Source organism: Oncorhynchus gorbuscha, linkage group LG15 (assembly GCF_021184085.1).
Source record: "Oncorhynchus gorbuscha isolate QuinsamMale2020 ecotype Even-year linkage group LG15, OgorEven_v1.0, whole genome shotgun sequence".
NCBI lineage: Eukaryota > Metazoa > Chordata > Actinopteri > Salmoniformes > Salmonidae > Oncorhynchus > Oncorhynchus gorbuscha.
In genome coordinates this window covers 76428296-76440637 of record NC_060187.1, presented here as the reverse complement: position 1 = coordinate 76440637, position 12342 = coordinate 76428296, and the positions used below count along the sequence as shown (strand labels likewise).

The 12342-nt window shown below is 39.3% G+C and overlaps 1 protein-coding gene and 1 pseudogene across 1 annotated transcript; one reads left to right on the top strand and one right to left on the bottom strand.

Moving 5' to 3' along the window:
• Positions 1-360: 360 nt before the first annotated feature.
• On the top strand, positions 361-5108 carry LOC123997589 (keratin-associated protein 10-7-like). The gene is made up of 3 exons (XM_046301981.1): positions 361-456; positions 2099-2245; positions 2832-5108. Exon 3 carries the CDS (start codon positions 3230-3232, stop codon positions 5063-5065), a length of 1836 nt encoding a protein of 611 aa, XP_046157937.1. The 5' UTR covers positions 361-456; positions 2099-2245; positions 2832-3229; the 3' UTR covers positions 5066-5108.
• Positions 5109-6738: 1630 nt separating this feature from the next.
• LOC123997331 lies at positions 6739-12108 on the bottom strand (annotated as a pseudogene).
• Between the last annotated feature and the right edge of the window lie 234 nt (positions 12109-12342).

The window sequence follows — 12342 nt, the reverse complement described above, 5'->3', positions numbered from 1 at the left end:
GGTGCTAAATACAAGGACATTCTTGAGGGAAACCTGTTTCAGTCTTCCAGAGATTTGAGACTGGGACCACTTTATTGAAAACCAGAAAATATTACATAGAAAGTATAAATATGTTGGTTTGTTATTTATCCCATCATTATCCACTGCATGTGAATGATAAACATAATTCACTGGATAACTTCCAACTATCCTTATGCCATAATAGAGGAAACATTATTATGGAAATGAGTAATGAGCATTCTTTTTGGACAGGACTACATTTCAAAATGTTTTATTGTTCATTCTGAATGTGAACCTGGCCTCATTCAACGTTCTCCGAAATCCTGCCAATCTGCTGTTGTCCAATAGCGCCCCCTCTAGGGATCCAGGAGGAACAGCAGTCCCATACAGATGATTTAAAGTGCGCCCCTTCAACAACCAGGTGTACTGCATTCTGGGATGCGGTTGGAGGTACAGGTGAAGGTTGTCTTGAATTCAGCTCTCACCTGACCCACATTGGACAGGCCTGTTAAATCAGGACCACCTGCAAGGGAGATTGATTTACTATACACTTCATTGTTACAGCATAATAACCACTTTCGCAATGTCATAACTAAATAGCAAACATATAACACAATGCCAAATACTATGTTACTAAACATATAGTAAAATGTGGCTCTATATAATTGTGAGTTAACATAATTGTTTTGGTAGTAATGGTAAGAGATTAGAGGTAGTGTTTAATGGTTTTAGGTAGTTGGATACTGACTTGGATAAGGAGATTGTAACGTCCGGGGTGTAGTGGGTGAGAAGTCAGGCGCAGGAAGCAGAGAGTTCAGGGTAGTGCTAATACCTTTTAATGCACAAAAACGGTGAACATACACCAACCCCACGGAACACGGGGCGCACACCAAAACAAATGACCCAAACACGGGGTACTTAAACAGTCCAGCAAAACCCAAGAACATGGGCAAACCGAGACACACTGACGTGTACACACGTACACCAAACAATCCCGCACAACCAGCAGGCCCGTAAATAAAGCCCAACCAATCAGCCTAAAACAAACACAGGTGAAACCAATAAACAGAAAGGGGGAAAAGGGATCAGTGGCAGCTAGTAGGCCGGTGATGTAGACCGCCGAGCGCCACCCGAACAGGAAGGGGAACTAACTACCTTCGGTAGAAGTTGTGACAGAGATGCTGTTGAGACACTGGTAGGATCAAGGCCCCCCAGAGAGAGAGCGAGTGAGAGAGAGAGAAAAAAAGCATATATACATGCATGCAGTGGGGCAAAAAAGTATTTAGTCAGCCACCAATTGTGCAAGTTCTCCCACCTAAAAAGATGAGAGGCCTGTAATGTTCATCATAGGTACACTTCAACTATGACAGACAAAATGAGGGGGGGGGGATCCAGAAAATCACATTGTGCTCTCCATGCTAACTTTACCTTGTCACCAATACCCAGTTTTCCCCTCCAAGGAGTGTCTTTTCTATTCTTCAATTTATCTTTATTCAAAACATTGACACACTGCCTATATAAGTGGCGGTCTTAAACAAATCTACTATGAAACAAAAGCGTACACTTTACACACATGCTTATTGACTTAAAAATAGACACCAGTAACATGTCAGATATAGTTTAAAATATATTCATTTTTGAGTTTGCAACCCAATATGCCACTTTAAATACATCACAGAAGACTAAAATGTTACAAAATGCCAATTGAACTGTACACTGAGATGCTCAGTTGGTCAATATTCTCCCTCGAGTGATTCCCCAACATCTTGTCAATGTGTCCCCCAAAAATGGAACAGAGATTTATGTCTTTATAGACATTTGTCCTTAACAGGGTCTAGGAGGCCCCAATAGTGTCCAATAATCTCTCCAGAATGTCAAATATTTTAAGCATCTTTATTTTCATGCATATAACTAGTCAACAATTATTTTTATGACCAAATTCACATTCTTAAGTGTAGACACGATTTTTTTAATGATTTCATGACTGTTTGGTAATAGATCCCTGAATGGTCAAAAATCTCTTAAAATAGAAGTATGTTGGTAGCACAAAATATCTTACAGGTAGAGGCCCTCTTTGACTTTCTCATTGTGTCACAAGCTGACAGGCTCCCAGAGGCAGGGCCATAAAATGCCCCAGCACACTCAACTGCCCCTCCCCTCTACAACAGCCAACAGCCCAGAACAGCATGAAGACAGAACATCTAAAAGATCATCTGGGAATCTTTCCTCATGGAGATTTTTGAAGGTGAGTTGAATATTCAATGTGATGTTTGTAATATAGATATATATTATTTAAGAATGATATGTCTTAATTGTTTTCATTGACATGTATGTTTTTTCAAATGAAGGCTATTTATCCATTGAACCATTGTTTTTATTCATACTGTTTGTAAACGATAGCTTCTAACCTCTTAGGGTCTATTTGACCCTCTTCTTATATAAAACCTCTGACTAGAAAGTATGACTAGAAACCATGGCCAACTGTTCAAACTGTGATTAGAAACGATAATTAGAAACTTTGACAAACTATGATCAAACTATGAACAACTATGAAGACATGTCTGTGTGTGTGAGTGATGATCTATTATTTAATTGTATAATATTACTCTCTCGCTCTCAATGTATACCAATTCTCTCAATAATTTAAGGTTTCTAGTATTGCTATATTCATTTGCAATTACTCAACTTTGTTCAGTGTGGTCATAGAATGGGTAAACATGTTGACGGCAACAATAGTGACCGGAGGGAAACACAGTGCATCCAGGTGTACACACTTATACACATACATAGTTCTTGTTCTACCTGACTTTCTACTCTGTTCTTTCTTTTAGTTTCACTTTGAGTCAAGTTCTGGATATGTTGGATCTAGGTGACTGCCCAGACAAGGCATGCAACATTGCAGTTATCCCTCAAAATGAGAAGAATGCTGTCCTCTGTGATTGTGATAGCGATGGGTCAGATATGGACTATGAGGGGAGACAGGCCATTTGCCTGCCAGGATTTTGAATGCATATGCTGAACCTATGCAAACAGATCATGACAGGAACAACGTTATCAGTGATGATGTCCCACCCATCAGCACCACCTCCTCTCCCATCCACCACCCTCCCTCCCCCACCACCTCCACTGTTGATAATGAAGAGCCAACGGCCACTACCCGCCAGAGGGTCCAGTCCGAAGAGCTAAGGGCAAAGCTGCATGTGGTCAAAAATAAAGATTGAGTGTTCAAATGATCGAAGAGGCCTGCCACCGCTGTGATTCCAAAACACATAGTATACAGCCCCAATGCTGTGATTCCAGAACACATAGTATACAGCCCCAATGCTGTGATTCCAGAACACATAGTATACAGCCCAAATGCTGTGATTCCAGAACACATAGTATACAGCCCCAATGCTGTGATTCCAGAACACATAGTATACAGCCCAAATGCTGTGATTCCAAAACACATAGTATACAGCCCCAATGCTGTGATTCCAGAACACATAGTATACAGCCCAGATGCTGTGATTCCAGAACACATAGTATACAGCCCAAATGCTGTGATTCCAGAACACATAGTATACAGCCCCAATGCTGTGATTCCAGAACACATAGTATACAGCCCCAATGCTGTGATTCCAGAACACATAGTATACAGCCCAAATGCTGTGATTCCAGAACACATAGTATACAGCCCAAATGCTGTGATTCCAGAACACATAGTATACAGCCCCAATGCTGTGATTCCAGAACACATAGTATACAGCCCCAATGCTGTGATTCCAGAACACATAGTATACAGCCCCAATGCTGTGATTCCAGAACACATAGTATACAGCCCAAATGCTGTGATTCCAGAACACATAGTATACAGCCCCAATGCTGTGATTCCAGAACACATAGTATACAGCCCAGATGCTGTGATTCCAGAACACATAGTATACAGCCCAAATGCTGTGATTCCAGAACACATAGTATACAGCCCCAATGCTGTGATTCCAGAACACATAGTATACAGCCCAGATGCTGTGATTCCAGAACACATAGTATACAGCCCAAATGCTGTGATTCCAGAACACATAGTATACAGCCCCAATGCTGTGATTCCAGAACACATAGTATACAGCCCCAATGCTGTGATTCCAGAACACATAGTATACAGCCCAGATGCTGTGATTCCAGAACACATAGTATACAGCCCCAATGCTGTGATTCCAGAACACATAGTATACAGCCCAAATGCTGTGATTCCAGAACACATAGTATACAGCCCCAATGCTGTGATTCCAGAACACATAGTATACAGCCCAAATGCTGTGATTCCAGAACACATAGTATACAGCCCCAATGCTGTGATTCCAGAACACATAGTATACAGCCCCAATGCTGTGATTCCAGAACACATAGTATACAGCCCAGATGCTGTGATTCCAGAACACATAGTATACAGCCCAAATGCTGTGATTCCAGAACACATAGTATACAGCCCAAATGCTGTGATTCCAGAACACATAGTATACAGCCCAAATGCTGTGATTCCAGAACACATAGTATACAGCCCAAATGCTGTGATTCCAGAACACATAGTATACAGCCCCAATGCTGTGATTCCAGAACACATAGTATACAGCCCCAATGCTGTGATTCCAGAACACATAGTATACAGCCCAAATGCTGTGATTCCAGAACACATAGTATACAGCCCAGATGCTGTGATTCCAGAACACATAGTATACAGCCCCAATGCTGTGATTCCAGAACACATAGTATACAGCCCCAATGCTGTGATTCCAGAACACATAGTATACAGCCCCAATGCTGTGATTCCAGAACACATAGTATACAGCCCCAATGCTGTGATTCCAGAACACATAGTATACAGCCCCAATGCTGTGATTCCAGAACACATAGTATACAGCCCCAATGCTGTGATTCCAGAACACATAGTATACAGCCCAGATGCTGCAGAATGTGTAAAACAAAGCTGCCCCAACCCAATGGATGTTTTCCTATTAATGTATCCATCCACCCTAACTTTGCAACTCTAAAACTACTTCCAGCCTGGACAATAAAAACACAATAATGCTGTGGAAAAGTAACAGCAGCAGAATGTTTTTTTTTAAACATACAGGAGCACTATAAAATAAAATGCATTGCAGAACTTATGCAGTATGTTATTTACAGACAGCTACAATGGACAAGTCAACTTCGGCAGCACATGTGAATGTGTCCCTCGTTATTTTTGTGGCCAGTGGGCCTACTCAAAGTATACTTTATTATTTTTGTGGCCAGTGGGCCTACTCAAAGTATACTTTATTATTTTTGTGGCCAGTGGGCCTACTCAAAGTATACTTTATTATTTTTGACAAGCAGGATGCTTTAGCTCAGATTATAAAATACATGAATCAGCATTAATCCATTATGCAGAGGATTGTCTGCTGTCCATGGTTAGATCCCAAGTGCATATTCCTCGCATATTCCTTCTCAAAACCCCTTAGATGAGAAAGCCAGAGGTCCCTCCCCTCTGACCTTTTTCTCCAATTGGTTTTGAGAAGGAGCGAGAACACGAGTATTCAATTCTCTCCCTGTAAAATGGACTGAATAGAATTTACCTGCGAATAAAATACTGTACATAGTCACTTATATTAAAATCTAATAATAGATTATTTATTTACTTGTTTTAGTTTGTGTACTACTGATTGAGACAGTGATATTTTCCAACAAGAAGTATACTTAACAGAATATTTAAATTCACTTTGCAACATGATTTGTCAAGGCACACCTGATCATCTTATTTTCAATTTCCTTTTTTGTATCTTTTAAATGTACATACAGTATTACAATATTATTAAGCACTGATCACAACAGGATTAAGTATTTTTTTCCATGACAGCAAATTACAAATGCAAATGACGGCTTTAGCTTATTATAGCAGTCAATCAAAGCATCAACAATACTGGATTTCAAGCAAGTAGAACATCAAATAAAATAAAATGTTATTTGTCACATGCACCAAATACAACAAGTGTAGACCTTACAGTGAAATTCTTACTTACAAGCCTTTAACCAACAATGCAGTTTTTAAAAATAAAAGTAACAAATAATTAAAGAGCAGCAGTAAAATAACAATAGCGAGGCTATATACAGAGGATACCGGTAGAGTCATGGCACGGAGGGCACATTTACAAGAGATTCAGTTCCTCTCTCTGTTTTTATGTGTGTGGGTATGCATGATGTCAGTACTTTTACTACATTGAACTTCGTTTAATGTCCTGGAAACAGGCTGCTGCCGGTGCAAAGTGTGTCCTCTAACCCTTTCCTTAAGTGATTAAGTAATAGGTCTAATATGTCAGTGTATTGCTGATTTGAGACAGTGATATTTACCAACAAGAAGTATACTTAAAGAATACTTTAACTTTGCAACATGATTTATCAGCGTATGTCTGATCATCTTATTTCCATTTTCCTCTGCATCTTTTAAATATACATACAGTATTACAATATTATTTAGTACAGAATAGGATTAAATTCGTTTTTTTCCATGAGCAAATTACAAAAGCCCACCAAAAAATGAATTAAGCTTATTATAGCAATCAATCAAAGCATAGACAATGCTGGATTCAAGCAAGTAGAAAATCATGGCACAGAGAACATATTTACAAGAGATTCAGTTCCTCTCTCTGTCTTTGTATGTGTCTGTGTGTGTGCATAATTTCTGTACTTTTACTACATTGAACTTTGTTTCATATCCAGGAATCAGGCTGCTGCCAGAGCAAAGTGTGTCCTATTGGCCAGCTTAACGAGCCCCACAAAGGCTGACTCTTCAAAATGAGTGATTTTGTTCCCTCCAAGATCCAAAATGTGCAGGCATTTGAGTGAATGGAAAGTCTTGTTGAAAATAACAGCTATCTGATTGTTATGTAGGTTAAGTATTTCCAGGCTATGCAGATCTTCAAAGCTATCCTTGTACAGATCGGTCAGGAGGTTATTGTCCAGATGCAGTCTGACAAGACTAGTCAGCCCACTGAAAGCCTTATGGTCAAGATAGGCAATTATGTTTATGTTGAGTTGTAGGGTCTTCACATTTGGTGTGTGGTGGAAAGCAAAAGAATACACATTGAGTATGCGATTGTAACGGTAGCTCAGATCTGTCAGATTTAGGAAAGAGAGGTTCTGTCTGTTGCAGGACATTAGGGGGTGAGGTGGTTTTTCTCTGCTGTGAAGTTCTTGATTTGATCCTGTCCTTTGAGAAAGTGGAGGCATCTTACCTTCCTCAACTGGTTGAAGGAAAGGTCTAATAAATCTCAGATTGGTGGACAATTTTAAGTGTGTTCTTTTGCAATGACAGAATCCCATTGCTTCCCAGACAAATTTGACCGTTGTGCTCAAAAGGCTGCATAACTCCATGAGCAGATTGTCAGTCTTCAACCCCATACCAGAGAAGTCTATGTTCCCAGTTCTAACATTGCTGACATTCAAAAGTTCTGGCACTATAACATTGGTTGAACGCAAAGCATGTAGTTTAGCTTCTGCAAGTCCAGACCTTGGAAAGCCCTTGAAGGGAGCTGGTCATTGTAGGAGAGATCCAGCAGTAGTACATGGCTGAGGAAGCTCCATTCACATGCTAAAGTTTTTACATAGATAGAGGGTGGTGAGGGACTCTGGTAGGTCTGTATGGTTAGAATGCTGGATGGACGTTAGATTGTTATTGCACAGATCTAGTTTGGTCAGCTTCGATAAGTGAGTCACAGATTCTGCCAGAGAAGAGAGAGAAGTTGTTCAGGTAGTTCTGCCGTAATATGAGGACATCCAGATTGGAGAGTGAGGAGAAAACACCTGGAGGGAGCCTAATCACTGAGTTATTATTTAGTGACAGGTTGACAAGGTTTTTTAGGTCTTGAAACACAGAGGAGCTGAGATTTTATATTTTGTTCAAGGACAGGTTTAGGCTCTTCAGTTGGTGGCAGGACACCTACAATGGCAGATATGTTCTTTGCCTGGTGACGGATGCAAATGAATATTGTGTGGTTTGAGGTTGGATCCTCAGTGCAATTCCTGAAGCTGTAGCCAACTGTGAACTGGACAATGTGAAGGACAATTGCCACTGATGCCAATATTTTATATTTTAGCCCGACCATGTTGTCTGACGTGTGCAGCAGGAGAGTAATAAGGTGAGTAATGTTCTATATCTCCTCCATTGGTTCTGAACTCTTTCCAAGGGGAATCTTGTCCTTTAAAATCGCAGTACGTTAATTTTAAGTTCCAGGAAATGCTGATGCTGATGCTGATTCTGATGATAATTGGTTGCACCAGATCTTTTTCAGGGGCTTCATAGAAAGGGGGTGAATACATATGCACGCATCTCTTTTCCATTTCTTTTTTTTCTTTCTAATTTCACACAAAATAGTCCAAATTGGATGAAATCGAAATAAAAATCAATTTAAATTACAGGGTGTAATGAAACAAAATAGGAAAAATGCCAAGGGGGATGAATACTTTTGTAAGGCACTGTACTTTCCTTCACCTTATCATGATACACCTCAACCTTACCTCAGACATCTCACAATGGCGTATTTTTTAATTTGGACAGAGTTAATAGTTTTGTTATTAAATATTTTATTAATTTAAATGTTTTTATGGATAGTCATAGTCAGAAATGTGGAGGGGAGGCAGATGCAGAGAGGATGGGGAAAAAACCTCTTAAAGCTAGGGGGCAGAATTTTCACTTTTGGATAAATAGCGTGCCCAATTTCAACTTCCTGCTACTCATGCCAAGAATATAAGATATGCATATTATTATACGTATTACACTCTGAAGTTTCTAAAACTGTTTGAATCATGTCTGTGAGTATAACAGAACTTATGTAGCAGGCAAAACCCCGAGGACTAACTGTTCAGAATTATTTTTTTCCCCTCTCTGTTCACTATATTGTCTTTGCCATTGTATATTTAATAGGAACCTATTGTCAGTTCCTACCGCTTCCACACGATGTCGCCAGTCTTTGGAATATGGTTGAGGTTATTCCTTTGTGCTATGAAGAAGTAGGCCAACTCGGAACTGGGTACACGTTTGTGAGTTGCGCAAGACGTGAAAAGCAGTGCTGGTTTCTTTTTGTTCCTGTATTGAATACAGATTGCCCCGTCTACAATTTGATCGATTATTAACGTTTAAAAATACCTAACATTGTATTACAAAAGTAGTTCGAAATATTTTGGCAAAGTTTATAGGCAACTTTTGAAATATTTTGTAGTGCCGTTGGGTTTTTGTAAGTTATTTTTTTTCTGGATCAAACGTGGTTTATAAATGGACATTTTCGATATATATGGACGGAATTAATCGAACAAAAGGACCAATTGTGATGTTTATGGGACAAAAGAAGCTCGTAAAGGTAATGCATGTTTTATATTTTATTTCGGCGTTTTGTGCAGCGCCTGCTATGCTAGCTCCTTTGTTTACTCCTAGTGCAGATGTTCCAGGCGATCAGATAATAGCTTCTTATGCTCTCACCGAAAATCATTTTTAAAATCTGACATGTTGGCTGGATTCACAACGAGTGTAGCTTTAATTGTATCTTACATGTGTGATTTAATGAAATTTTATAGCATTTTATTTGAATCTGGCGCTCTGCATTTCCCCTGGCAATTGGCCAGTTGAGACACTAGCGTCTCCCCTATCCATAAGAGGTTTTTAAGAGGGAATTGTACCTTTATCTCCAAGGGTATATGTGGCCCAGAGTCTTGGGGCTAACCACTAAACCAGACTGCCACAGTTCACAGTTTTAGTATTTAAAAAGATTTCACTTCAGTCAATTCGGGACGCAATTTGTAATTCCAATGACATGATTTAAATGAGAATTTTTCTAAAATGAATTGCAATTATTATACTTGCATCCTTGAAAGTATGAATAGTACAACAATTTGAACTGACATTTTAGTTCATATCCTGAATGACACAAAATTAAGTTGGAAATGACCCCAATCCAGATCAATAAATGGATCATACAGCTCGTGTCATTGGTTTGAATGCTACTCAAGGGTATTCTGTAAATAGTGGGGCCCAAGTGCAACATTGGGATCAAATCAATCCATGTCATTAAGTTAGGCACTAATCTATGGATTTCACAAGACTGGGTAGGGGTGTAGCCATGGGTGGGCCTGGGAAGGCATAGGCCCCATCCACTGGGGAGCTAGGCCCAGACAAAAGGGCTTTATTACCGACAGAAATACTCCTCAGCACCCTCACCCCCAATTGCACACCCACTTTTAAAGTGGCCTATTGTTGTCCACAACTCAAGGTGCACCTGTGTAGTGATCATGCTGTTTAATCAGCTTCTTGATATGCCAGACCTGTCAGGTGGATGGATTATCTTGGCAGAGGAGAAATGCTCACTAACAGGGATGTAAACAAATTTGTGCACACAATTTGAGAGATGGTTTTTTTGTGTGTATGTTGGGACCAACACTTTATGTTGTGTTTATATTATAGTCTGTCCGACACAATGCGCATTAGACTGTATTCAATCCAAGGCATAAAAACGTATGAAAGTTATGATTTGGAAAGGCACATACCTGTTTATATAAGGTCCCACAATTGACAGTGATGTCAGAGCAAAAACCAAGCCAAGAGGTCGATGGAATTGTCCATAGAGTACCGAGACAGGATTGTGTTGAGCCACAGATCTGGGGAAGGGTACCAAAAAATGTCTGCAGCATTGAAGGTCCCCAAGAACACAGTGGCCTCCATCATTCTTAAAATGGAAGACGTTTGGATCCACCAAGACTCTTCCTAGAGCTGACTGCCTCACACAACTGAGCAATCGAGGGGAGAAAGTCCTTGGTCATGGAGGTGTATACTTATGTAAATGTAAAATTTCCAGGTTTTATTTGTAATAAATTAGCCAACATTTCTTAACCTGTTTTTGCTTTGTCATTATGGGGTGTTGTGTGTAGATTTGATGAGGGGAAAGAATTATTGCATACATTTTAGAATAAGGCTGTAACCTAACAAAATGTGGAAAAATTTAAGGGGTCAGTATACTTTCCGAAGGCACTGTAACTTGTGAACACTGCATGCACTATCACAACAGTTGATCGTCACTTGACTATCATTCAGAAATGTTCTTCCTGATGATGTGGGAAAATGTTCAAATGTAGGCTAATTAAACAGCTTGTACCCTAGTTTATAGAAAGACCCTCAACCACTGGACGAAATCAAAGCATTGACTTTTGTACTGCTGCATGCAGCAATTTTCATAATCTGACAAATTAGTTCAATTTCATTCATCATAATCCATAGCAAATTCTACAGCTTTCATTTACCTATCATAATCAATCATAACATCATTTAATGAAGGGTTATCAAACACATTTCAAGAGTTATTTTACAAATCACATTAAAATAAAGCAAAATCATATCTCAAGTCCAATTTGATCTTTAATTAAAAACCTCGAGTCCAGCCTTACCTAAGTTCTAGGGGCTGTATCATATCTGTATCATGTCCTTTCTGCTACATTATGAAAGCTAGGCTCTTAATAACTGTTTGATGACTGCCTCGCTTAGGTTGTACAGAAAGAGGAAGGAAAGGGACATGGAGTCATGGGACATGATCAAATGAAAGTTGTTCTCCATTAATTGTTCTTCATGTACATGGTGAGGGAGAGGAAAACCCAGGGACTCCAGTCAACAATGTTCCAAACACAATATACACAGATTCAACAGCATATACAATCTCTTTATTCTGCTGGGGAAGGTTTTCATTTTTAAAACTCTCAGTAAACAAATATTTGTTTATTGAATCATTTCAATATAACTGCGAAACACTATTATACACTAGAAGGATTGATTGCAAAAGAAAGTTGGCGTTCTCAATATTCTACTGATAAATTGGACCAAATAACCCTTTAAGAGGGATGGGTCTTATTTCATATAAAAAGGAAAGGTGTTCCTGATCGGCAGTTATGACAATTCAAGTTTTTGTTTGTTGTATTTCTAAAATATATTTTTTTATCTATATATTTTTTTTAACATAATTCCTGTTTGTGTTTTTGTAGTTGGTTGGATTAATTGTGTCCACCACACCGAGGTAGTTGGCTGAAGAGGGTGTGGCGGGTAGTCTGGGGGACCATGAACCTTTAGCAAAGCTTTATTTACTCAGGTAATCAGGTACTTTTCAGACAAACAAATACACACATTTCTTAACTGAATCATGATATAAAACAACACTATACAAAGTACATCCTATGAGTAAACTGTAAACTGGCCATCTGACAGATTCTGCAGAGAGGCAGGCAGGCCATGACGAGCCAGCAGTGGTGGAAAGAGTATCCAATTGTCATACAGTACTTGAGTAAAAGTATCGA

Bases quoted from the DNA above. Each gene is read 5' to 3' on its own strand.
- LOC123997589 (XM_046301981.1), top strand. From the start codon at position 3,230: ATGATCGAAGAGGCCTGCCACCGCTGTGATTCCAAAACACATAGTATA.